Source organism: Plectropomus leopardus, chromosome 3, assembly GCF_026936395.1.
Source record: "Plectropomus leopardus strain MGB_pleo_1.0 chromosome 3, ASM2693639v1, whole genome shotgun sequence".
In the NCBI taxonomy this organism is placed as follows: Eukaryota; Metazoa; Chordata; class Actinopteri; order Perciformes; family Serranidae; genus Plectropomus; species Plectropomus leopardus.
Window position 1 is genome coordinate 35,753,091 of NC_142178.1, and position 24,480 is coordinate 35,777,570.

General features: G+C 38.7%; 1 protein-coding gene across 1 annotated transcript in view; it reads right to left on the reverse strand.

Moving 5' to 3' along the window:
• The window catches only part of cacng2b (calcium voltage-gated channel auxiliary subunit gamma 2b), a 74,014-nt gene that overhangs the window by 24,647 nt on the left and 24,887 nt on the right, over positions 1-24,480 (reverse strand). Inside the window, exon 2 of the mRNA XM_042485675.2 lies at positions 130-213. Coding sequence (XP_042341609.1) covers positions 130-213 — 84 coding nt within the window. The remainder of the gene's footprint in view (positions 1-129; positions 214-24,480) is intronic.

The following is a 24,480-nucleotide window of genomic DNA, read 5'->3' on the forward strand; positions in this document are numbered from 1 at the left end:
AAATAACAAAAATGACTGATCACAAGAGCAAAAAAATACTAAATACTCAAATAGATATGATAACATACAATACATTTTGGGAATATAGATGGATTGATGTATGTATGTATGGAAGAAGTAAGGACTCACGTAGGAAGTACTCGGAAGCATCCGCCTCATAGTCAGCATCCTCTGGGAAGTGATCTATCTGCTTACACATGCCTTTAAAAGAACCTGTTAGAGTAGAAGAAAGAAAAAGAAAAAAAGAGAAGACAAGAAAGAGAAGAGAGCAGATTAAGTTTTGAATACACTCAGAAGTCAAACCAGTTAAAGCAATTCATATGACAAGAGAAACTGAACAGTTAAAAACAAAAAGAATCCTAAAGCCATTCATGTAAAAGTGTGTTAGTGTGTGCGTCTCACAGATCTTTGCATATGTGACAATTTCAGGGGTGGCACAGGAGACATGTGCATTTGTCCCCTCTGCAATACAGATATAAAAGTAAAGAAATCCACACCATAAATTCTTACAGGAAAAGGCACAAAATTGTGCATACAAAATTCACCAGAATGCAGGATATAAAGTTTGTACTCGTTGTTTCGGTAGAAAAGACAAAGAAAAGGGGGAAAAGAACTAAAGAAAGGCGAGAAAGCAATGGAGGTAAGGAAAGAGGAGAAGGTGAGATGCAGCATTTGAGACAATGGAAATAAGGTGAGGAAGAGAGATTTGTCAACAGCCTTGATGGAGGCACATCACATTAGAGAAAGTGACAGACAGGAGAGGAAGGAGAAAACAGGAGGAGTTTAATCTAAACGCCTCGACAGAGCAGGTGGGAGGGTGAGAAGGAGAGAGTGAGGAAAATGCAAATGAAAGAGAGGAAGAAAGGAGAGCTGAAAGTGCCGCTCATTAAGAAGAATTGTGTGTGCGTGTGTGTGTGTGTGTGTGTGTGTTTAGCTTGGTTCAGCTCCAGTGGTAATTGTATGCCCTCCCAAACCACTGCAATTAAATGGGCCCTTGTTAATTGGCGATTGAAGGACGAAAGACTAGCACCCAGCTTTCAAATAGGCATCAGTTACACACACACACACATACATGCACAAAATGTCTCACACTTACAGGCACACACACACATACTGTAGCATCAGCCCTATTGTCAAGAGTCACGCTGGCTGTCTTTCTCACTCATCACGGTGAGAGCACTTATGGCTAAGTTTTCAGATATTTTGCATTTTCATCATGACCACAGAAAAAAAGAACAATTTCAATCCAAAGCTCGACACATAAAAGCAAAAAAGAAAACTGATGACAGGCCTCCACCACAAGCCCTGTTTCATATTTACATATCTTTAATACACCACAGCAAACACTCAGGCGAACAAAGTGTTTTTCATCAGGTAGACTTTGATAGATACATTAAAGATATTTCACCAGGAAGCGGCGCGGAAAACCTTTCAGCGTGCTGCAAAGAATGCTTTCATCATTTAATAATTTTGGTGTGAACTGTGTGTAGAGCTGTGTGTGGAAATTTTGTTCTGTTCCTGAGAGGACTGTGATGAGCAACAGCACCACGTGCTTCGGGAGGAAAATAGCCTCACATTCTCACGGCCTCTTGTCTCTGCAACTATTTGTTGTGCAAATGCGAGGGTTGCTACAAAGTGAAATCGACTTGAGTCATGTTGTGTGTACTCAAAAGGCATTTAGTCAAGTATAGAAATGAAGTACTAAATGTTGATGAGTGGAGGTCTCTCAGGTGATGTAGTTCGCTCTCTAGTGGACATGAATGAGGCCACGACATTTCCAAAAGACTGAGTCATCAGTATTGAAATCATTGCATCATTGCTCGTTCAGCTGGAGATTTATTACTGACATCTTATTAGCTTTGTTAAGATAATGTCATCTATAAATAACAGGGGCTTCCCAGCTGTCATCTCCCTATTCCATGCATTACATGACTGTTTTAACACTTAATACAGTTAGTATCATAGCATGTCTGGAAGGGTTAATTACCAGACATATCACTGTGACAAATTTTCCCCTAAAATTACAGTAAACTACTGGCAGTTGCCAGCATAATGCTGTTATTAAAGCAACACATCAGGACATTTCTAGCTGTGTTTCTCACAACTGAAGCAACTTAAGTATTTTTAGTATTTTATGTTTGGAAAATTCTAACCATGTTTGTTGCTACGAAAAAGGATGTTTTTAATGATACATCTTTTGTGTATTATATTCTATTTACATTGTAGCGCTAAGATACAGATTGTGTCTGAGATTTTATTGGAGAGAAATCAAACGGTGTATCATGCAACAAACATACAAAATCAAAGTCTAAAAATGCTTACGCACCATCCATCTTAACATTCCCTACACTGTAGCAAATTGCTGTTAAAATACAAATTCTGACAGTAATGTGCCATTTTTACAAAAGTACAGTAAAACATAGTAAAACGTGATGCTTTTTGGAGCCAAAACAGAAGTTAACAAACAGTAGGCTGCTGTATAAGTTTACAGCATTATGCTAAAAAAAATACCTTGTTGGGGTGAAAAGACAAATAAAAGTAATGTCTGTGAACTTGGCAAAATATGTCCCAACATGCCAATGAAAAATACCTGCTTTTGTTGGTCTCAAAAGGTCATTTGCTGCTGTATGCTGTTTGGCAGCTGTCCTGCCGATGTGTCATGTAATCCACCGTCCCTGTCTATCTATTAATTGATGTCTAAACATTTATGTTATTACGGTATGCTGTCCACTGTATTTACACTGTTTTTTCTGACTGTCAAGACTAAAGATTACACTATGCTGGAAGAGTTCTTTCATTATGTGCAATGTGTCTCTGTAGATTGTACTTGCAGTGTTCAGATCTGGTTGTAACAGTTTTTACCAGTGTTTTAGAATTGAAAACGAGGGCACTGAACAACACAGCTCATCCAGTTTGGAGTCAACCTACCCGCTCAAACCATTTATTATTTACTGTTACTGTCGGAATCTCTTTGCATGACTTTTATTATTTTCTCAGCCATCTAACATACATACAGCTACAATATTGTAAAACATTCAAAATGGTGTCTGTTGTGGTTGCTAGGAGATGTGTAAAGCAGAGGATATGTTAAAATCACTGTTGTACCCTCACTCCCTCAACTTTAATAATAATACTTCCCCGCATCAGCGTTTGGTTTTCAGTTTTAATTTACTGCCGTCTCTACATGAAGATCCCACATTATGTCAAACACATCAATTTACAAACTCACTGCCAGGCAGAATCTCCATCATCTCCACTCTCTCTCCTCAATCACTGTTCTCTCGCTCTCTCTCTTTAACACTCTCCCTCACTCCCTCCAACACATGCCCACCCACGCTGCAGCACAAGCACATGTAATCTGGAATTGCATTTTCCCTTCCTTCTCTCTGCTATCTCTCTCTCACACAGCCCTCTCTCTCTCCCCCTCTATCTGTCTTTCACATGCATACATGTGTGTGTACCCCGAGGACCAGATTCACATTTGAACTAAGCTGGCAGCTCAGCCCTCCTCTCCTCCTCACTCTCTTTCTTTTCTCTTCCCGAAATTCAAATTAAGAACACACTTTATTGTCTCGACAGTGATGAAACCTGTGCAGCCTGAACAGAGCATTACGTCACCCTCTGAGATTCACTGATATTGACATTCACAGATGGCCAGGAACCAAAACACATTAAGATCTCAGCATAATTTATGACTCTCACACAGCTTCAGTCATGAGTACTTTATTTCCACTTCTAGTTATCTGAGCACTGTGTCCTGTTTTTTAGAAATACTCTAATTGACGACATAACACTAATTCTAGTGGATGTAGTAAACAAAGTGCGTATAAGTGTGAGGTTACAGACATATATCAGTTGTTTTTTTGTTTTTTTTAAAGCAGTATTTTATCCAATCTTACCACAATATGACAAAAGCATTTTCAATTTCTACCAATCTAGGTGTGAAAGTAGTGTGAGTGGAAGGCTAAAACAGAGATAAAGAGATGAATTCTCATGCACAACATTTTGCAGCCCAGTCGGCAGAAGACAATGTTGGCTTTGTACGTGTCTGCAAAACACGTATTTGTTACATTCGTATGTTAATGCTGTGGCAATGGCGCACTGGAAGGAAATATTTATATGGACACAATCATCACATCATCCACCGGGGAATATGTGTGGGCCCTTGGCAGTATGGCTTTTAGAATCTGACAATTTTTCTTTTTCTTTTTTCATATCATGGCAATACTTCAATCCTGATTTACCTCAGTTTAATGTTGACTAGTGCTCTTGTCTATTTGTTTTTATTTCATTCAGTCCTTATTTATTTGATTTGCTTTTTTTCCTCTTTCCTGTGTCTGGTGTTCTTTGGGGATTGTGTTATCTGCGATGTGGTTTTGTGTTACTGAAAAATTAGAAATTCAATAAACGTTAAGTCACAAAACCTGGTATATGTTAATGTTACTAAAGTGACATAGTACATGAGCTGGGAGGTGGAGGGGATGGTGGATGTTGTGTCAACTACACCAGCCAAGCTACAGACCACTGCAGAGCACTGTTCCAGACCAGCGAACAACAAAACTTGATATTTTTTCACAAGTCCTTGCTTGTTTCCAGTGGCATTTTAGCCACCAAACGTGGGTGTTTATGAGCAACCTGTTGCTGTGTTTCCACCAGGAATAGTGCCACGAAAGCTGTTGTTTTTACCACAAGATCTCTATGTTTCCAGCCAGGATAGAGCCAGCAAAAACTGTTGATTTTAACAGAGATATTGTTACGTTTCCAGCCAGGGTTGCGCAACCCCAACCAGGTATTTTGGGCTAAAACATGATAATTTCTTTACCATAAACAAGTTCTTTTTGCACCAAACCTGTTAACCACTGCATTGCAGAAAAAGCAAAGCCACAAAGTCAGTCAGCTACAAAATGTACAAATGTATCATATCTGTAGTTTTTTCACCATTTATTCTGGCAATTGGGTTGACCTGTTGACAATTCACAGGATATGCACAGGTGTAAATGATAAATTGAAAGATGGATAAATTCCTTTTTGTTCATGCTGGCTCACAGTCACATTGTCATGGCTTACAGGGGCAACTGAATGCAACAGAGCCATTGTTAATGTAATTAGTAACACCTGTGCTGTGAGGAGTCAAAATGTCTGCTGTGAAAAAGGCCTGTTTACCTAACCTTTAATGCACACACCCACGCACGCATGCATGCACACCCATCCTTATACATATATCTTTGTGAGGACCCTCATTCACATAATGCATTCCCTAGCCCCTTACCCTAAGCTTAACCACCACAACTACATGCCTAACCCTAACCCCTACCCAAACCCTAATTTCAACGTGAACCCTAAAACCAGGTGTTAACCCTCAAACAGTCATTTGATGAAGTGAGGACTGGTCAAAATATCCTCACTTTCCAAAAATGTCCTCACTCTACTGCAAAAATGCTTTTAGTCCTCACCATGTAGCATGTACGAGAACACACACAAACACACACACACACAAACACACACACACACACACACACACACACACACACAGGTGCTGTCAGTTATTCAGGCTGATTAGATTTTTGCTCAGGTTGACGTTGGGATGAGGATTATAGGTCACTGATTTTAACAAGAATCATGAACAGACAGAAGGGTGAAGGACAGAGATGCAAATCAAGCACCACCTGTGCACACCAGCACAGTGCTGGTGCAATCAGACAAACTAAGTGAAAACACCTGTGTGGGTGTGCCTCAGATGTTTAAGAGCTTTAAACAATTTGCATATTTAACCTTGATCTTCAGTTTGCTGTATTTTTGCATGCTATTATGCAAATAGAAAATAGTTGAAGGAATTTCTTGTGCTTCAGCCCTTCGGAGATTGGAGCTCACAAAATGGACAAATTACAGCTAATAAGTCACTTGACAGCGAGCCATCATTTTTCTAGATGTACAGCTGAGACAAGTGTTGCAACAGGTTCCATGAAGGCAGTGAGTTATAGGTATTAGGATAAGATCATGTTGGATAACTACTGTGCAAGCTTGGATAGATAAAGGAAAATAAAATAAAGTCATCCTTGCTTACCCACTGATTCAATTTGAACAGCAAATGAATGAGGAGACACTAAAGTCTTTAACTCCCAACTATTTCCAATCTAATTATTGACAATTGTTTCATTGTTGATTTTAGAATTAGGTACAGCAAAGGACAGATGTGAGCAAGAAGCATCATTCATTTATACACAGTTGTCCTCAATCACTTCTCTGTTTTGTGATTCTGTTGGTAACAGTCAAGCCACTGTGCTGTGTCTATTATTAAAATAAATAAATAAAAACACATTTTTTTCTAATCTATAGCAACATCAACCACTCTTTTACTCACACAAAAACAAACGAAACCTTTGTGTCCGTTACTGTATAACATCCCCATGTTTGAAGCTCCCCTGCCCTCCCCCCTCCTCTCTCTGCAGTTGTCATTATGAGGTGTCGCTCTTCCAAATTGCCCCTGTTAAATTATACATTCTGCTTAAACATGGAGCACATACTATTATTCTGAGACCAACCTGCACCTCAGGGGTCAGGATGGATCTGTCACCCAGTTATTCTCACAGCAAGAGGCGCCCCCGTGACTCTCTGCGGATGATTTATACCATTAAGAAGAGACCCCGGTGACCCCCTGCTGTCACAAGCCAATCAGAGGCCTGCTTGTCGACTCACCTCATAGCTGTTAAGGATAAGTTAATGTAGTGTGATGAAACACCAGCAGACATCCGTTTAAGAAGTGTTAACATCCTAAGCCACTGCAGAAAGTGTGTGTGCGTGTGTGTGTGTATGTGTGTGAATCAGAGATGTCATGTAAAGTACAAACGCCCTCTTCTGAACCAGCTCTGTGTGTTATGCAAATATTTGGTATAGCATCTTTTTTCTTTATGCTAATTATGGCTCAATCTATCTGTATGCTAAAATGCCATTAAAGTAAGCACTCAGCTGCAAAGGTGGACGAACATCAGAGACCTCAAAGGAGACATGTTGCACAGCAAAGATGGCTATCGGTTCAGTTCAGTTTATTACAAGTGTGATGCATGGAAAATGCATTTCTTTTTTCTGTCTATTAATGTTAATTTATACCAGGGAGGGACTTCTCACAAGTGATGCTCTTTTTTTTCTCCTGTCATGCTTTTGCAAATATCATCTTATCATTTATATCATCTTCTGTGGGTTTCCGATCAGGACTGAGCATAAACATTGACATCCAGAACTTAATTTCCAAACTGGACACGGTATAAAATCTGATACTAAAAGACTGAGAAACAACAACTCCACTAGGGCTGGGTGATATAGGCTGAAAATTATATTGTGATATTTTTAGGCTATATCTTGATACACAATATAAATCTCAATATTTTTAAATCTCCTCAAAATCAGCTAATTAATGCTAGAACAGGGAGACAGAATTGAACATTACAATTTCTTTCTTCTTTTTAATTTTTAATTTTTTTTTTACCAAATTTCGTCTTTGATGTGTGAATATTGTAGGAATGACTATTGTTACTTTGAAATATACATTTTTGATCAATAATCATTGGTAATGTATACATATTGACTAGGTGGATAAAGGCAAGTATTAAAGTAAAGTATTAAGTAAAACTCTATCTGATAAATTGAGAGAAGTAAATCACTTTACTGTAATGCAAACCCTAAAATCAAGAAAAAACACCTTTATATCCAATATCTAAGACGATATGTAAACGCATATCCTCATTTAATATAATATCTTTATATTACCCAGCCTAAACTTCACCTATGGATCTCGGACACATTTGTTGTAACAGCCTGGGTAAATTCAGTCAGAACAAGTTAAACGACTGTTGACCAATGAATGCAGAAATAAAAAAGTTTGTGGTTGTGCTGAACATCTCAATTGAGGATGGACAGAAAAGCTGGCTGCCACAGCAAGGGAGGAGACGTGAGAGGTGGGAGACGGTTCATATGAAATGTGACAGAATAGTTGTGTAACAAGTGAAAAGAGAGCTTGAGAGAGAATTTCGAACCCTGGCTGCTTTCTCACCTACGCACAGCTGGCCAGTCAAAGCGTGAAGTGGGTGTGAATGTCAGATCATCGACTTCTTAAAATTACAGAAATGGTCAGACACATTCTCCTCGAATCTGACGTCAGAAAGGTCAACCCAATCTCCAGATTATGTGCTACATTTCTGCAAACCACAAATACATCAGATGTGTTAGTTATTATGTGAATAGTGTGTTGAAACTTTACATTTTGCACAGTGCTGTAGCCAACCTATGGTTAGGTTTAGGCACAAAAAGCACTTGGTTATGGTTAAGAAAAGATCATGTTTTGGTTTAAAAATCCTACTTTTTATGGCACAATCACATCTAAGATCTTGATAAAAAAAAACAAAAAAACAACAACAGCTTTTTGTGGCACTATCCCCAGTGGAAAACATCCATTATTTGGTGGCTAAAACACCGCTGGAAAAACAGCTTTGAGCAACTAAAAAGTAACAGTTTTTGTTGTTTGTTTGTCTGCAGCTTGGCAAGCTCATTGTGGTGTCACACATACAAACTCGCTTTGGAAATTGTGATATGATGCATATGAAGAGTATAAATATAACATATTAGTGGTTTTCAGAAACATACAATATCAACATTTTCTTCTGGCAAATGGGCTGAAAAGGTATGGGAGGGAGGGGGTATCTGAAACTATATGACCATCCAACAAACACTTCTGGTGAAGTATACTGGACTGTTAAAAGGCTCTCTCTCTTCCTACCACACAGCTCCACCGCCAATCTCTCAGATGGTGTCACTTGTTTTGCATGTTTTTCAGTGATATTTTACACATTTGCTGTGGCAACATTTGAATTTGTTGGGTATGAAGACAGAGTGCAACAGGTTAGTGCCAAGGTTGACGCAAAGGCCAGTAGTTTATGTTCACAGACAGTGAGTGGCCCTGAAGTTGTTCAGGCTGATTGACTCACATACTTTCCATCACTCAGTGACATTGTGGTGGTCTATTCATACCATAGAAAATCCTATATGAACTAATCAAAACAAACCACTGATGCGGGTATTTTCCACCCTTTCATACCAAAACTCCAATAGGCTTTCATGGATTTATTAAATTGGTGATCTTTGGTGACAGCTTTAAAAGTAGAAAGGTATTATATTTATATTTTTTAAGATGTTATATATTCTGAGGTGCATCGGATCTCAATTAGTTCTACGGAAAGGTGTTTTTGAAAATGCAAGGTACCCTCATACCATGGTATGATATCCTCTGAAATAACGCCCTATGAATGACATTACATCCTTTACATAATGTAATGTGATTAATGTAAAGTTACGGGTTAGGTTTAGATAAAAGAAACAGATTTAGGCATCTTTAGGTTTAGACAAGTAAAGTTACTGTGGTTAGATTTAGGACAAGAAAAATGGTGAGGACATACTTTAAAACGACTCAAAGTTCATACGGTTTTGATCCATCCACCACCCCAACCTACCTCGTAAGTGAACTGCTTAAGACTTTGTTAACTATCATCAGTGCATTGGTCAGGTGATCCCAGCTTTCCAAAATACATGGGTTATGCACACATTTCTGGCTCATTGTTACATGGGATATATACTAATTTTGATGCACTACCTTTGGTAGAAAAATGTATGCATATGTGTGCATATACCATATACCTAACTTTCTATCATTAAAGTGATCTGTGGATTTGAATGTGACTGTATTTTGCTGCCACAGCACCTGGTGGCAAAAGGTTAAAGATTTACTTCATATAAAAAGACTTTCGAATGTCTAATGATAATTGTTAATGTCCCTTCAAACAGGCTCTGTGCTAAGTCCATTCAATAATCTATCCATGGCTCTACCTAAAAACGGTCACATGATTTTTGTTATTCACATGGGGAAAAAAAGCAACTTGGCTTTAATCATTTCTTTCAATCCTCTCGATACTAAAAAGATTTAAAAATTATCCCAAAGTTTGTATTCCTTCTTTTGTGATTGTTTCAATATCTCTGTCAGCTTTAGTATTGAGTGTGTCACCAATGCAGGTGTGTGAGTTTTTTAAATATGGGTATACAATAAAAAAGGCTTGCATACATAAGGAACACAATATAAAATAAATTCTATGTATATGAATTCCAAAATCAACTCCTCATATATTTCAGGATAGAAACTCTGGCATAGACGATGTGTTCCACCTCAAGATGCAGAGAATCGACTGAAAAGTGTTCACTTCATTAAACCACTTCATTGCAAGCTGTATTTCATTTTAATCTTTGAACCCGGACAGCCCAATTCATTTCCGCACAATTTCAGAACACATTCGACAATAGAGAGACCCATTAAAGATAATTGTAATAAATGTGGAATTAGATTCTCTCTCTACTTGCACTAACTAATTTAGAGTAAGCAATTACTTTTCCTATCAACTCGTGCATGTGTATGCACACACAACACATAAATTAGTTTGATGTGTAGTTGTGACAGTGACAGCAAACTGCTGGGTTCTGATGCAACTGTCCAGTGTTTGATTCTTTTGAGTTATGGAAATGGAGCAGTGTGTTGTCATGTGGCATAACAAAAGAAGCAGCTAATGTGACAGCAGCACAAATGGTTGGTTAATTGTAATTTGGCAGGACATGAGCGCTGTGGTGGAGGGCAGGCCAGGTGGGCAGAGACTATTTCATAACCAGGTGTTCCCACTTTCAATCCAAATTAGTTCATCACTGCTAAATTTACCCTCAATGTTAGGATGAGAGAGGAAAGCACTCTAATGTGTGAAAACGAACGTTTTCTTGTGCTTGATATTGGACATTTACACAATATCTTTTTAGTTGTATCTTACCATAAGCTATAAGGGGACTATCAAATTACATTCTTTATATTTTATACATGCAGTGGTCAGAAGAAACACTAAAGAGACATAGGTGAAATTTGGAGTCAGAAATATCCAGATAGTACCAATATCTCCAACTTGGTGAAAAACATATCAAGAAACCATTTGCAAAAATGCTACTAAGCACATCACTCCAAATAAATTCCAATTCTAGCACTAAAAGATTTATTAATCTATTTAAACAAAGAACTATGCACGGTTTTACCCAACGTGTTCTCATCCCAAGTTGTCACATATTGCCACTTTGCAGTAGACTTCCATGTCTACATATTACACTCTAGTTCTCCTTCTGCACCTGCTGTTGATGTTCTGTGATGCTGCTACAGACGCCACGATGATAAAAAAAAGCACATGGTGGTATTATGCTGCATGTGATTATGTTACATGACACAAGCACATGGCAACCAACAACAGGACATCAACAAAAGCACATGCTTGTATGAATGATTAGGATTCTGTAGAAGAAGCACATGGTAGGGTGTAGAGAAAAACATCACATTCAGACAGGAAGAGAACACCAGACTCCTGCATGAAAGTGCAGGGTTTGTTCAATCCATCCATTTCTGGCTTTAGTTATGTATCTACTGAGAGCAAACTGCTGAATCTTACAAGCTAATGTACATGTTAGAAGCACCATGGACACTTAGATCTGCTCTGGTGTCATGTATAATGTAGAAGAATGATAGTATGTATGACTATGGTGCTACTAAGAACCCATAATGCATTCCTTCTCTGTGTATCCAGCATAAGATCTACCGAACATACATATTTCTCCATGTATTTCTGCCACATTAGAACTACAGACTTCCCTTGAATAGCATATTCAAAATCAAATTTGTACAATAAAAGCAAAGTCTCATTTTTGTTGCTACCAGATATATCCAAGCACTGAAAAAAACACTTTTCTGGGGCAGTTCTAAAGCAGTTCAGCGGTTGAAAGTAGGACTTGTAAGGTGTCACCACCATGCAGCACTCTCAAGACAAGAGTGTTACAACTTGGTGAGTGCATGCTAGTCTCGAACAAGGATTGCAGTTTTCCCAGGCACATTAAACAGCCTCGCTATTCCCCCCAAACAGGTACAGAAATGTGAAACTGCCAGCTTTAGCAGGAAATAAAGCACTTTACCGAATCATAATATGACTGCAACAACAACATGATCGCAACAACATGCCGGATCACAGCAAAATTCATTCATGTGTTCTTGCAAGATAAATACTGCAAGAAACTGGATGATGTGACACAGAACAAATGATACAAAAAGTAAAAAAGCAGATGGATCTATATTTGGAGAGAGAGACAAATGTCAAATGGGCAACACATAAGACAAGCTGTATGCAAGAAGGAAAATGGACAATGTTGATGAGAGACTATCAACGTTTACATTAGACATTTGTGTCCCCACCCATGGGTGCACACACGCCATTTAAATGTAAAAATATGCAAACAGAATTTGCAACAGAACGGACTCAAACTGTTAAACAATTACAGTTTATGAACAAGTGCGATAGCGTTTTAATGGGTAGTAACAGCAACCACCTGCAAACAACCACACTGTCCCCCTTTTGAGAAATCCCTTAGCTACTTCTCTGGTCCCTTCACTGCTCTATCCTAGTTTTGTTTAGTGAAACTTTCTTCAATGTTTTCCTCCCCCTCCCACCCTCATTAATTCCTCTGGCACAGTGGGAGAGGGAAAATGAGTGAGAGGAGGTAATAAAAAGAGGGAGTGAGGGGAGGGTAAGGAGGACAAGAGGGAGAGAGACAGACAGAAGAGATGTGGCAGACAGAGAGGTGACAGAAATGAAAGAAATGTGAGAGACTCACAAAGCTGATAGCATTCCAGCAAAGCTCATTGATAAATGAGGCAACAGATGTTTAGTCCTGTGTATAATTACACCAGGCAGCTATATGTGGAGCAGCTACCTGCCCTCATTCTGCAGCTCCACATTACATCCCAAAATCAGACAGCCAGAGTGTATAATATGAGCTCAGATTTTACAGTGTCTTATTGTATCATTACATTGGCATCTTACCAAAAATGACAGGTGGTCAGGGTGTTAAGTGGGTGTACGAGGTGCAGAAGTTTGACACAGAGGTTCAAATCCGAGTCATATGTGTGGTTAAATTAAAGCTACCAAAGTACCATGGTTAACTTTAGGGAAAGACTGTTTTGACTAAATGTCAATAAAATAAACCAGACTGTCTTTCCTGCAAAATCAGCCATATAGGCCGTCACTTCACTTCAGGCAACGACCTTTAGTGTCCTTAGTAATTGTGACTATGGCAAAGGAGAAGGCCAGATGTGTAAAGAACCACAAAGTCGGCATGTGGAGAAGGTCTGGATGGAAGGATGGGTCAAACAAACACAGGACTTTCATTCAGGAGACATTTCTTTGTGTCCTCTGTGAAACCAAAAGACAGTGTTAATTGATTTTAATGTACATACTTAATTTAATTACATATCACATTATGTTACATATGTAAGTTATGAAACAAATAAACTAACTTATTTAAACCCAAACCATGATCTTTTCCTAAACCTAACCAAGTACTTTTATTGCTTAAATTGTAATGCAAACCACATGTTTAAAACGTCAACTGTTGCTGTAAGTTAAATAGTAGTTACTTTATTTAACTCCAGTTCTATGAGTATGTGTTCCTGTTTCTGGTAAACACAATAAACACATATATCTAATTTTAGGAGTTCTTGACAAACAACCTATTCTGTCATTTAGGTATGATGACATGTTGCAATAAAACATGTGTTTTGTGTTCAATTTGTTTTTTGTTTTTATTTTTGGTGTAGTTTTATATTGCATTGTCTGTTTAGTATCACTTTATATCATGTGCTATGGTGTGTAGATCTATATTGTATTGTTTGTCTTTTGTGTGTGTGTGTGTGTGTGTGTGTGTTTGTGAACTTTGTGAACATCATGCTAATGTACTGTGTCTGACCTGCTGAGGGACTGCAGATGTGAGATTATCTTTACGCTTTAATTTGGTACAGTGCATCGATGGTAACTTTTATGTATTAAACAGCATATGGTTCCTTTTAAATAAATACACATCATGTCTTGTACCACAAGTCCTTTAACTCAAAATCAAGACTATGATCTTTCCCTGAACATAACCAGGAACTGAGTGGCTGAACAGGAACACGAAAAAGTTTATCATACTATAGTTGTGAAGACTGTATTTCATACATTAGGATCAGATGTTTTAGAAAAAAAACATTGAAATACATTGTCAGTGAACATTTTGCACCTTGGCAAATATGTAAATTAACAAAGATTCCTGATAACACAATCCATCTGTCATTATGTCCCATTGCTGTTGGAAATCAGGACTGCAAATGAACATAATTTGAAGGAGACAGATGTTGGTGGGACACAGTCGTGTTATAGTATGAATCATCTGTCTTCCAATACTCATTTAAAGATCTTAAACCGCTGGTTAAAAGAAGACTGATTTGGCTAATCTGAGTCAAATTAAGTTTTAATGGCAAAGGGATTGATGGCAGCTCTGGAAGGGTTTTACGGTGAAGCAGCTGCAGACGTGTGATGCAGCCTTTGCGCATGCTGTTAAACTGTTGCTCATTTGTCCATCAATGCTTTTGGAACTGCCAAGAGCAGAAGATAATTAGAGCTTATAGAAATCACGTCAAAATTAGGAACATAAAGCAGCATGACAAAAAGACAATGTAACATACTTACTAATGATTGAGTGCTTTACTGACGCTTATCATCAATGTCTTACAGCCCAGTTCAGACCAAAAATTTGCGATTTAATAAATATGCAACAGTTTGCAACGTGCCGGTCTACAACTTCAAAATGAACTGCATGGCAACCAGACTGGGCCTCAAACTGAGACAAGCGTATATTGTCAAAATGTGTAGCCACACCTAGATAGTAAAAGGGACTGGGTGTTTAATTGGGACAGGCTTATATTTTGAAGTTTTACGGTACACAGAATGTCATTTGCATTCATTTTGGCAATCAGAACTTATTGTTAGAGCTGTACTAATGAGATATTCAGACTCAGAAGAGTACACTATCCTTACAAAATATTTTTTGGCATTAAATTAACCCCACTTACAGGCTAAATTAAAAGCCCTGAGTCATCCTAACATCTTTGCATAATCATTTTTCTGCAGACAGAATCATCTTTGGTTTTCTGTCCATTTTTCAAATGTTGAATAAACCTCTTCATATATCCTAAAATATCCCCCTCGCTTTAAAAGCCCATGCAAATTAAATGCAATGGCCTATTGATCCGATAAATGATTTAAACAGGGGCCTGACTCTCAGCACACAGTGACTCACAGCTTCAATTAAAATTTGAATATTATGCATTAAACACACATATGCTCAAGGATGTTATTTGTATATTCATGACCTAGAATTTGTGCATTGATTTACAGACTGAGAAGTTGAATGAAAAGCTGGCTGTGGTCATAATGTCATACAGTAAAATGCATTCACGCTCTGGTGAAAAATGCGAGTGTAAATGGGTCAGAATCAGCTCATGAGGGTTGAGATGTGACTGACGGGATCACGAGACCGGGTAAGACAGTGGGTCAATGAGCAATGAATGTCTCTCTCTCTCTGCCTTCGTGTCTCTCATCCTTCGTTTTTCTTCCCCATCCAGCTCTCTCTCTCTTTCTACCTCTTCACCCCAGCACCCTCCCATGCCCCACAGTGTGTCTGTGATGGCCGTTGCGTAACATTACTAAAGAAACACCACACCAGTGAGCAGCATCGGTGGAGGGGGGGGGTGAGGAGTGTGTGCAGGGAGCACTGACCCAATATCTAATGAAAGAGAAGAGGGATGAAGGGGAGGGGAATAAAGAACGATGGAGACGGAGCGGGAGGGCGGAGGTGAAGTCAGTGCAAGAGAGAAAGAGAACGAGGACAGAAAGCGAGAGGGATGGAGGGGAGGACAGGAGAGAGGGAGTTAAAAAATGAGAGGGAGAAACAGAGAGAGAGAGGCTAGAGGGGGAGAGGAGGAAAGAGACAGAGAGGGGCAGACAATGAATTCAGGCAAAAGGAGCCAGGACATTTAAACTATAAATAACCAAGATACTAGCAGCAACACTGGTCTTCTCTATCTCTCTCTTTCTCCCTCTCCATCCTTCCCTGCATCTTTCTAGCATCCCTTTTTTCTCCCCACATTCAAGTATCCCTCCATATCTTTCCTAATGCCTTTTTTTGTGCTTTCTTTGACAAAGTCAACATAAATTTTGAAAGAATTTTGAAGAAAAACATCATCTGGATCTTATTTTTGCGGTGATTTTAACACCATAAAATTTGTTTTTTTGTGCTAATCATCTTGATTGATGTTCTTGCTCGTAGCTGAAAATGTGTCACATTGAGCCTCATTTCATCTTAATAAGCTTAATTTGTGTTCTGTTACCAATTTGGAGACCAATCAGTTTGACTCTCTTGAGTTCAAATTATATAAAAAGCACTCATTCATAGGTTTTTGAGCAGTTTTCTTTTTTTTCCTCCCTTTCACTCTGACAGCTGAGTGATGCAGTAAAAATGAAAAAGTTTGTGCACTATGAGCTCCAGTCTTAACTATTTTCGAACAGGGTAATTTATCCTTGTCATTGTGTGCCCACTCAACCACTGGAGGTTGGGGCGATCATTTACTGGCTGCCCTGATGGTCGCTCAGTCAGTTCAGTTCAGATTAGCTTATTTAGCAATGTTGCATGTTTTCCTTTGAGAAGTAATGCACCAGAATTTGTAGATATCCCATGTAATCATGAGCCAATAATTTGTGCATAAACTACGTATTCTGCAAGGCTGTGATACATAACCAATACACTGATGGCAGTGAAGACGGAAGGTCACACAACTCAGGACTTTGACCTCGGAGACCGATGTTTGGAACTGTGTGGACTAATTAAACTTTGACTAATATTAAGGTTAAGGTCACTATGTTTCTTCACCTCTACCCAACTACAATTTATTTACGTAACTTAACATCAAGAACGTAATGTCATTTGTGGGGCACTAATCGGTAGAATATCATACAAACTGTTGTAAACAAATACAGATTTGTTGTACCATTTTATAGTTCTGTCTCTCTGTCTTCCTCATCCACTGTGTCCATCAGACTTCAATCCATTGTTGCAAATTCATCCTCCCCTCTTTTTTGCAGTGTCATGTCATTGTCCCAAAAGCCCAAAATTCCAAAACCCACTGGTCCAAAAAATATCCCAATGAAATGCAAGCCAATTTTTCCGAACAGCCCATAATCCCAGAAACAAACGTCCATTACTCCAAAGTTTTTTGAGGCATTTTAGCTTCAGATTGCGGGTGTTTCTACTGACTCATTGTGCTGTTTCTTAGTGGCATTTTCCGGCAGTATTTCAGCCCCCACTCCCAGGTGTTCTATTGACCCTTTGTGGTGTTTCCTCGCTGCATTTGAGCTACCGTTCCTGGTTGTGTTTACTGACCCTTAATGGCATTTTCTAGCAGCATTATAGCCACCAAAACCAGGTGTTTGTCTTGACCCTTCTTGTTTCCCGGTGGTCTTGAAACCCTCAATCCCAGATGGTTTTTACCAACCTGTCCCTGCTTTTTCAGCTGCTTTTGTGCTCCCAAACATGTGTGTTTAAGCGAAAACTATGACTAAGTTTTTTTTTCTTTTGCCACAGACTTATTGAGGAATGTTAAGTTTCAATGTATCCACTACAAAATCATGTACAAATGTAAAATAACCTGGTTTTATAGAAATATACAATGCAAATTATTTCTGGTGATTTGGTCATCCAACTGCAAGGAGTGTGTATTTTTGGAGATTTCGGAGCGATGAGCGTTTGTTTTGGGATAACAGGGCTGTCCGGACTTCAAAATTTTGGGCTTTCGAAACAGTGGGAACTATCTGTTCATTCAGAAGTGACTGTAATTGAAATAATGCAGAAAATCTCATCTTAATTTATAATGGGAGAGCTGACTGAACATTTCTGAGCCACTTCTGTTCATTCAGTTTCACACATTCACACCTGGGAGCTTCAAAGTTCAACCAGTCCTCCAATAAGTGGCCATGAGGTTAAGTGCTTCTATGAAACATCTCAGCAGTGGTTGTTGAGGGCAGAATGTGCTGAGGGAGGTTTTTATTTACATATTTATACAGAGTGTATTTATGTTTGTCTGTGTAACTGTATGCGTATATATTTATAGCCTATGGTATGTGTGTGCAACATTTACACAGGCATGTATACAAGCACATTTGTGTGTATGGTTATGTTTCTGTACATGTATGTACAAAAGCCAAAGCCATGTATGAGCCATTAGCTCTTATCCACAGGGAAGACGTGTTAACAGGTTTGGCTACCACTGAGAGGATTGGTAAGAAACCACCAGGAGCTCTGTGCGTGTTTGTTAGTGTGTGTGTGTGTGTGTGTGTGTGTGTGTGTGTACACACACATACATGTGTATGCCTAACTGTGTGTGTTTGTGTGTGTGTGAGGTCCCATTGAGTCAGTGGAAGGAAAGCAGGGGGTATGAGTGTGAGGGGAGGGAGGGCTGGGGGGGCTATGACTCATCCACTGCATGGGCCTCTGGCTCTCTCTCTCTCTCTCGCTTGCTCCGTCTCTCTCCCTGCATAGCAACGGCTGTGCAAAAGCTCATATAGGTCCTTAGCAACCAGTTCTGATAGTGTAGTGGCCTATAAACACTCTATTAACAGGTCAGAAGGACCCAGGAAATAATATACCTCGATCAACACAAGATAGTTTGCAGATATGTCAAGTAGACACTTAAAAACTGAGCTCTTGCATTTTTTTTTTTTTTTACAGAAGATTGTTTTCATCACAATATATACATGAAAAATGCACACTGAATGCATTTTATAATAAACTGTGTGCAAAACTTCTTATCTCACCCCCCCCAAAACGAATAGAATCTCAAAGCGGCACTAAACAACATTTTTATACTAACAATGGTTAAAATGACTAATGTGTGATTGTATGTTTTGGTTTTAAGGCGCACAATTTTTATGTTTGGTTTTTTCATGGCTTTTGGCTGTTGTTGAGAAAATTTACACAGAAATCTGAACTGTAAAGTCAAACAGATTTTACGTACCAGCACCTCAACAGAAGTTTAAGTGAATAGATGTCATGATGTCCACAAATTCATAATACTGATTTCATTGTTTTGTCTGTGGCCTGATTACCGACCAGTAACCACTTCTGTCCTTCTGGGCTTCATCACTTTCTCATCATCCAGCAGTTCACCGCTTCATTTTGTTCTCCAGTCACATGATCCTCACCTGCCTGCACACCTGCTCCTCATTCCCCTAATTAGCCCCCTCAGTATATATACCAGCCGCTTTCCTTCACCTCTCTGGAAGATTATCCAGCCCATTCTCATTAAAAAGATGTCAAATACCACTGTAAGTAATCTTGGCCTGAAATACAGATGCGCAGAGGCACCTTTAAGCAGCAGTATGAAATGCACTGGGCAGCAGCAGTTGTTGATGCAGCAGGCAACAACCAAACTTATCAAATATTTTTCAGTGGATATTCATGTCATACACCGATGCACAAAAGCACCTTCTGCAGTGGTATGAAATGCACAGGCCAGTGGTTTCCATAGGGTAAGAAATTCTGTATAGGGTGGGCGTGAGTGGCGGTGGATGGGTCCATTAGGTATTTGACGGATCGGGATGAGAACACGTTTGATTATCAGTTGTGCTTTTGTCATAATGGCCAATTTTCCTGCATTCAGCGTCCTGTTTGTAGGACAGTTTTCCTGCCTTTTGCTTTTGTTTGCCTGCCACTTGGTTACAAACTTTGTTCTGCTTTTTCAACCAAGTCCACCAACCAAAACAACCACATAAGTCGTTTTTTCTTAGCCTCTAATACAAAGCCCAGGAACACCTCCTAAAATAATGTCCCCTACTGGTTTCATATCTAAATGACAAAATAGGTTGACTATGACCATTAACAGATGCTTTTAAATCCAGTGTTAACCTTGTGGAATAGTTGCATTTCTTAGGTTTAGGCGACAAAAGTACTAGGTCAGCTTTAGAAAAAAAGATCATGGTTTGGGTATGTCACGTGACATACATCAAAGGTATCTCATTTAGTCCGAATGTGACAAAGGTGAAAGACTTTTGGTTTCAAACAGAACACAAACAGCAGTTTCTTGGATGAAAGTCTAACCAATCTAACAAACTGACCACCTACCTTTGCAGACTTTGTCGCTCTTAATACTACAGACTTCATCCTTTGTGCCCGTCACAATTACAATGCCCACCAGAGGTCGGCGACTAACATTAATGTAAAAATGTCATATAACCCAACATAATAAGACACTTGTACATAGAACCTATAGGGTCGTAATTTGAAGGACAGTCTCTTTTGGATTTAAAAAAAACTTAATCTGTCTAAGAATTTTGCGTTGTGAGTCAACTGTTTGTTAAACTGAACCTTTACGCCTAGGAAAGTCGGAAATCTAAAAGATTTTTGCATGCAAAAGTGAGTTTATATAAAGGTTATGTCACCACTGTTTTTCTGGTTGCTGGAAGGCTATGAGTGTATGTATACAAACATATCAGTGGTGGATTTTACTATAGGCATCATAGGCATCTAGGGCACCATCATTTATTATTTATCGTTTGTTTGCTAAGTTGTTTATTTCTGTTGATTTCTCATTAGCTCTTGTTCTTGTTATTAAAAAGATACTCCACTACATTAGAAAAATGCATATAAAATCCTGCATACCTGGGAAGCTAAATTTGCTTGGTCTGGCAGTGCATCTACCTGATACAAAATAGCAAACACTACGACAAGAAAAAACAGCAGAAAAACAGATATAGCACCTCACCTCTACTGTCCAATGGCGGCTAAAAGCTAGCTCATTGTTATCTGAAATGCCTGTGGCATTGATAGTGATAGATGGGACAAATAACAAAGTGAGTATAAGCCATACTGGTGATGGATGATGTTTCCCAAAAAGCTCAGGTACAGTCAGGTTTTCCCCAAATCAGCAAAAGAGTAAACAAGATGAAAGTGTTGGTCACCATCAGCTGATGCTTCTGTGGTCATAAGTTCATGTTTTATGAGCACAGAAACAGCTTCCAGTGTCAGGATTTTTCAACTTGCTTGCTGTGTCAACAACATTAACTATGACTAAGACTCACTCGCAGCAGCGTCAGTCATCACCTTAGCACACTCTCAGTTTAAGATCTTCTCTTCCTCTCGCCTCACCTCTCCTCCCTTCCTCTCAGTACAGATGTTGCTCTCATTACAGATGTTGTTTGGGAAGCTTTCTCCCGTACACATCTACAGCTACCTCTTCTCTTCCTCCCTCCTTCACAGATGTTGTTTGGCACACGTCTACCCGTCCCTGTCTCCTTCTTCTTTCCTCTCTTCATCCCTGCATTTTCTCGCTACACCTCTTCTTCAGTTTGTCTTTCCATCTGCTCTTTCTCCCAATTTTCATTCCTCTCCACCCCTTGTTCCTTCGCTTCCTCACTTCCCCTCTACGCTCACTAGAACTCCGTTTCCCTGTTGTTTTTCCACTATCCTTACTTTTCCTGCCTCCTCACCCAAGTGCTTCTCACCCTGACATCTCACCCAGACGTTTTCTGGACAGACATGATCTCTCCAAAAGTGATAATGAAAAGTGTCCAGAGGCAAAAGAAGTACTTGTTGTTTTGGGCTTGGGGGGTCATGTCACAGTCACCCACTCGCAGCCTGGAAGAAGAAAGCAACACATACTGTCACGCAAGCTGTGTAAGCATGTGTATATGTGAAACACATGTTTGGCAGAATACTGTGTGGGGATTTATATGTTTATAGCATACGGATGCATGTAGTTTTGGTGTTTATAGATGATTTACTGGAGCTTTCAGGGATTCTGAATTGAGGCTATAATCAATATTTTGGTTCACTCACTGCTCTTGAAACATGATTTTGCATTCTAAATTTCAAAGTTGAAAAAAAACAACCATTTTACTCTGAGTGAGTGGATTAGGCAAATATGATGCAACTGGATTACCATTGAAAGAAGAAGTATAAACGATGATTATGCAGCTTAACTGCATTAGCTGCACTAAAATTCAAACAAACAAAATGTTTGCTCCATTCAGGAGATAATAAATCACTGGTTATTAGCTTCACAGATATGGGTTAGAAGGGGTCTGCTGCACTAGTAGGTTTAGAAGGCTACTATCAGATAGTTTAATGACTGTTATCAGTTGACAATGAGAACAGTTTTGGTAGGATTCACTTTCACTTTTGTTAAGTCTAGGGTCAAACACAAGGTTAGATTTAGAAAGAACATCATGATTTGGGTTAGAAAAATTATGTTTAAGTAACATAATGTTACAAACTTAAGAACATATAGTCAAATAGGTCCTTTGATATCACACAAGACTCAGGTCTCCTGGGTGAAAGTCCTGTGTCCTGTGACTTTCTTGCTTGTACATTACATCAAGTGACTTTCTTCTTTGCTCCTGTCAATCACAACAGCCAAGAAAGGTCGCTGCCTAACAATGAACATGAATTTAATGGACCAATAACCCATTTGCAAACCTACTAGAGATAACATTCAACGCGTGTGCATTTGTGTGTGTGTGTGTGTGTATGTGGGATGTGGTGAATGACTGATAAAGGGGCCTAAACTTTAAATGACAAGCCACTTTCACCATTCACAGATACATTCATACACTGGAAAGGAATACCATGCAAAGTGCCACCGAGTGCTCAGTTTTTAAACATTCATACACATTCACACACTAATGGAACAGCCATCTGGAGCAATTTCGGGGTTAAATATCTTGCCTAAGGATACTTTTACATGTTGACTGGAGGTGTGGAAATCAGGCTGCCAACCATCCGTTTAGAGGACAACCAGCTCTACCTTCTGAGCCACAGCAGCCCTCATATTGATACTTTTTATTGTGTTTGTAGTCTTAATTTATTTGTATTGTTTGTGTTTTTCTTGTGTTGCTGCTGAAGATTTACCAAACTGACCTTAGTTGTTTTTTAACAATGACAAGACAGATTGTATTGTATTGTATCCTATTGTATCATATCGTATATGTGCTATCCATTGTAACATTATGTTTCCACCAAGTTGGCATTACTAGGTAAAGTGCCCAGATTTCAATTTGGTGACTGCAGAGATAGCAGTGACTATAAACCCAAACTCCCAGTTTAATATCACCTTTGATACACCAACATCATGCAAAGGGCTTGTTTTATCTACATATATGCAAACTCCTCACACAAAGTTTCAGAGTAACCTTGCTTAAATAAGATTAATTTATTTGATTAATTTATTGGTTTATTGGTAGTTTAAGTGTTTTAATTAACTGGTTAATTTTCCTTTGCTTTCTTTTTTGATTCTGGTCTGAATAAATAAGCAAGACATCACTTTGGGCTTTGGTAGCACATTGTGACTGACATTTGTCATTATTTTTGACAATTTATAGATTAAAAGATTGATTGAAAAATCAATAGATTAATCAGCCTTGAAATAGGTGCTGCGAGTCAGCAAAAACAGAGGAACATAAACAAAACACAGCGATTGAAGATGACCCAGCTCGGATGAGACCTCCTAAGGAAGTGTTACTAAAAAAAGATCTGTACACTATGTTTTTTGTTTTTTGATGATATAAAAACAAAAATATTGTTTCAACCAATTTCAGCAGTGACTGGTTCTCTGTTTATCCTTTAGAGAAAGTTAAAAGTGCAGAGATATGAGAAATTCCAACAGCCAGACAGAGGAAAATTAAAATGGGACTTTGAAAATATTTGTCCAGCACCATTAAACGCTATGTTATTAACTTGGTTACAACATGCAAACCAGTCAAAGATTTAATTTGCCACATGCTCATAAGATTATTCAATATATTCAGTGAAATGCTACATCTTTAAAAGGCAAGTAGACAATAAAAAATAAATAATAATTAAAGGAAAAATTACAATAATAACAATAATAATATATGAAGGATAAAATGCAGTGGAAAAATTACAAAAATATGTAATAAATATAATAGAAATACTCAAATGCACAGTGTGTTAGTGGGTTATGCATTGTTTTTATTACACAAAAATACAAAGCTATGTCTCAATTGTAAGGCAAAATTTTGTAGCTTTAGTATTGCTTTAGTTTGCATCATTTATCATCTCTTTGGTTCACATAGTTGTATCTTCATCATCTTTAACAAAATTGATGAAAAAAAATGACACTATATGTCAATTTAGTATTTTAGAGCAGAGCTGGTATTATCAGAGTCGGTGTGTCTTTAAAATCTGCGACTGTTAGATTTCCAGACCAGGCGAGAGATATTTCCTCCCTGAAATGATATAAAGAGTGTCTAACGGGGGCGCCACAACAATCGCCATGACAACAATGATTACTCATCCCCAAACAAGTGAAACAACAATGAATAACAGCTAATCAGGCTCAAAGCACTGAAGGTGTGATTATGCACACTGCTGCTGCTTCGCTATCTTTATGCAAACCATCTCTCTCTCCCTGTCTCTCTCTCCGTCTCTCTGTTTCTCTGTGTCTCTCTCAAAGTGCTCAGGGCAGAATGATTAATTTGCAACTAT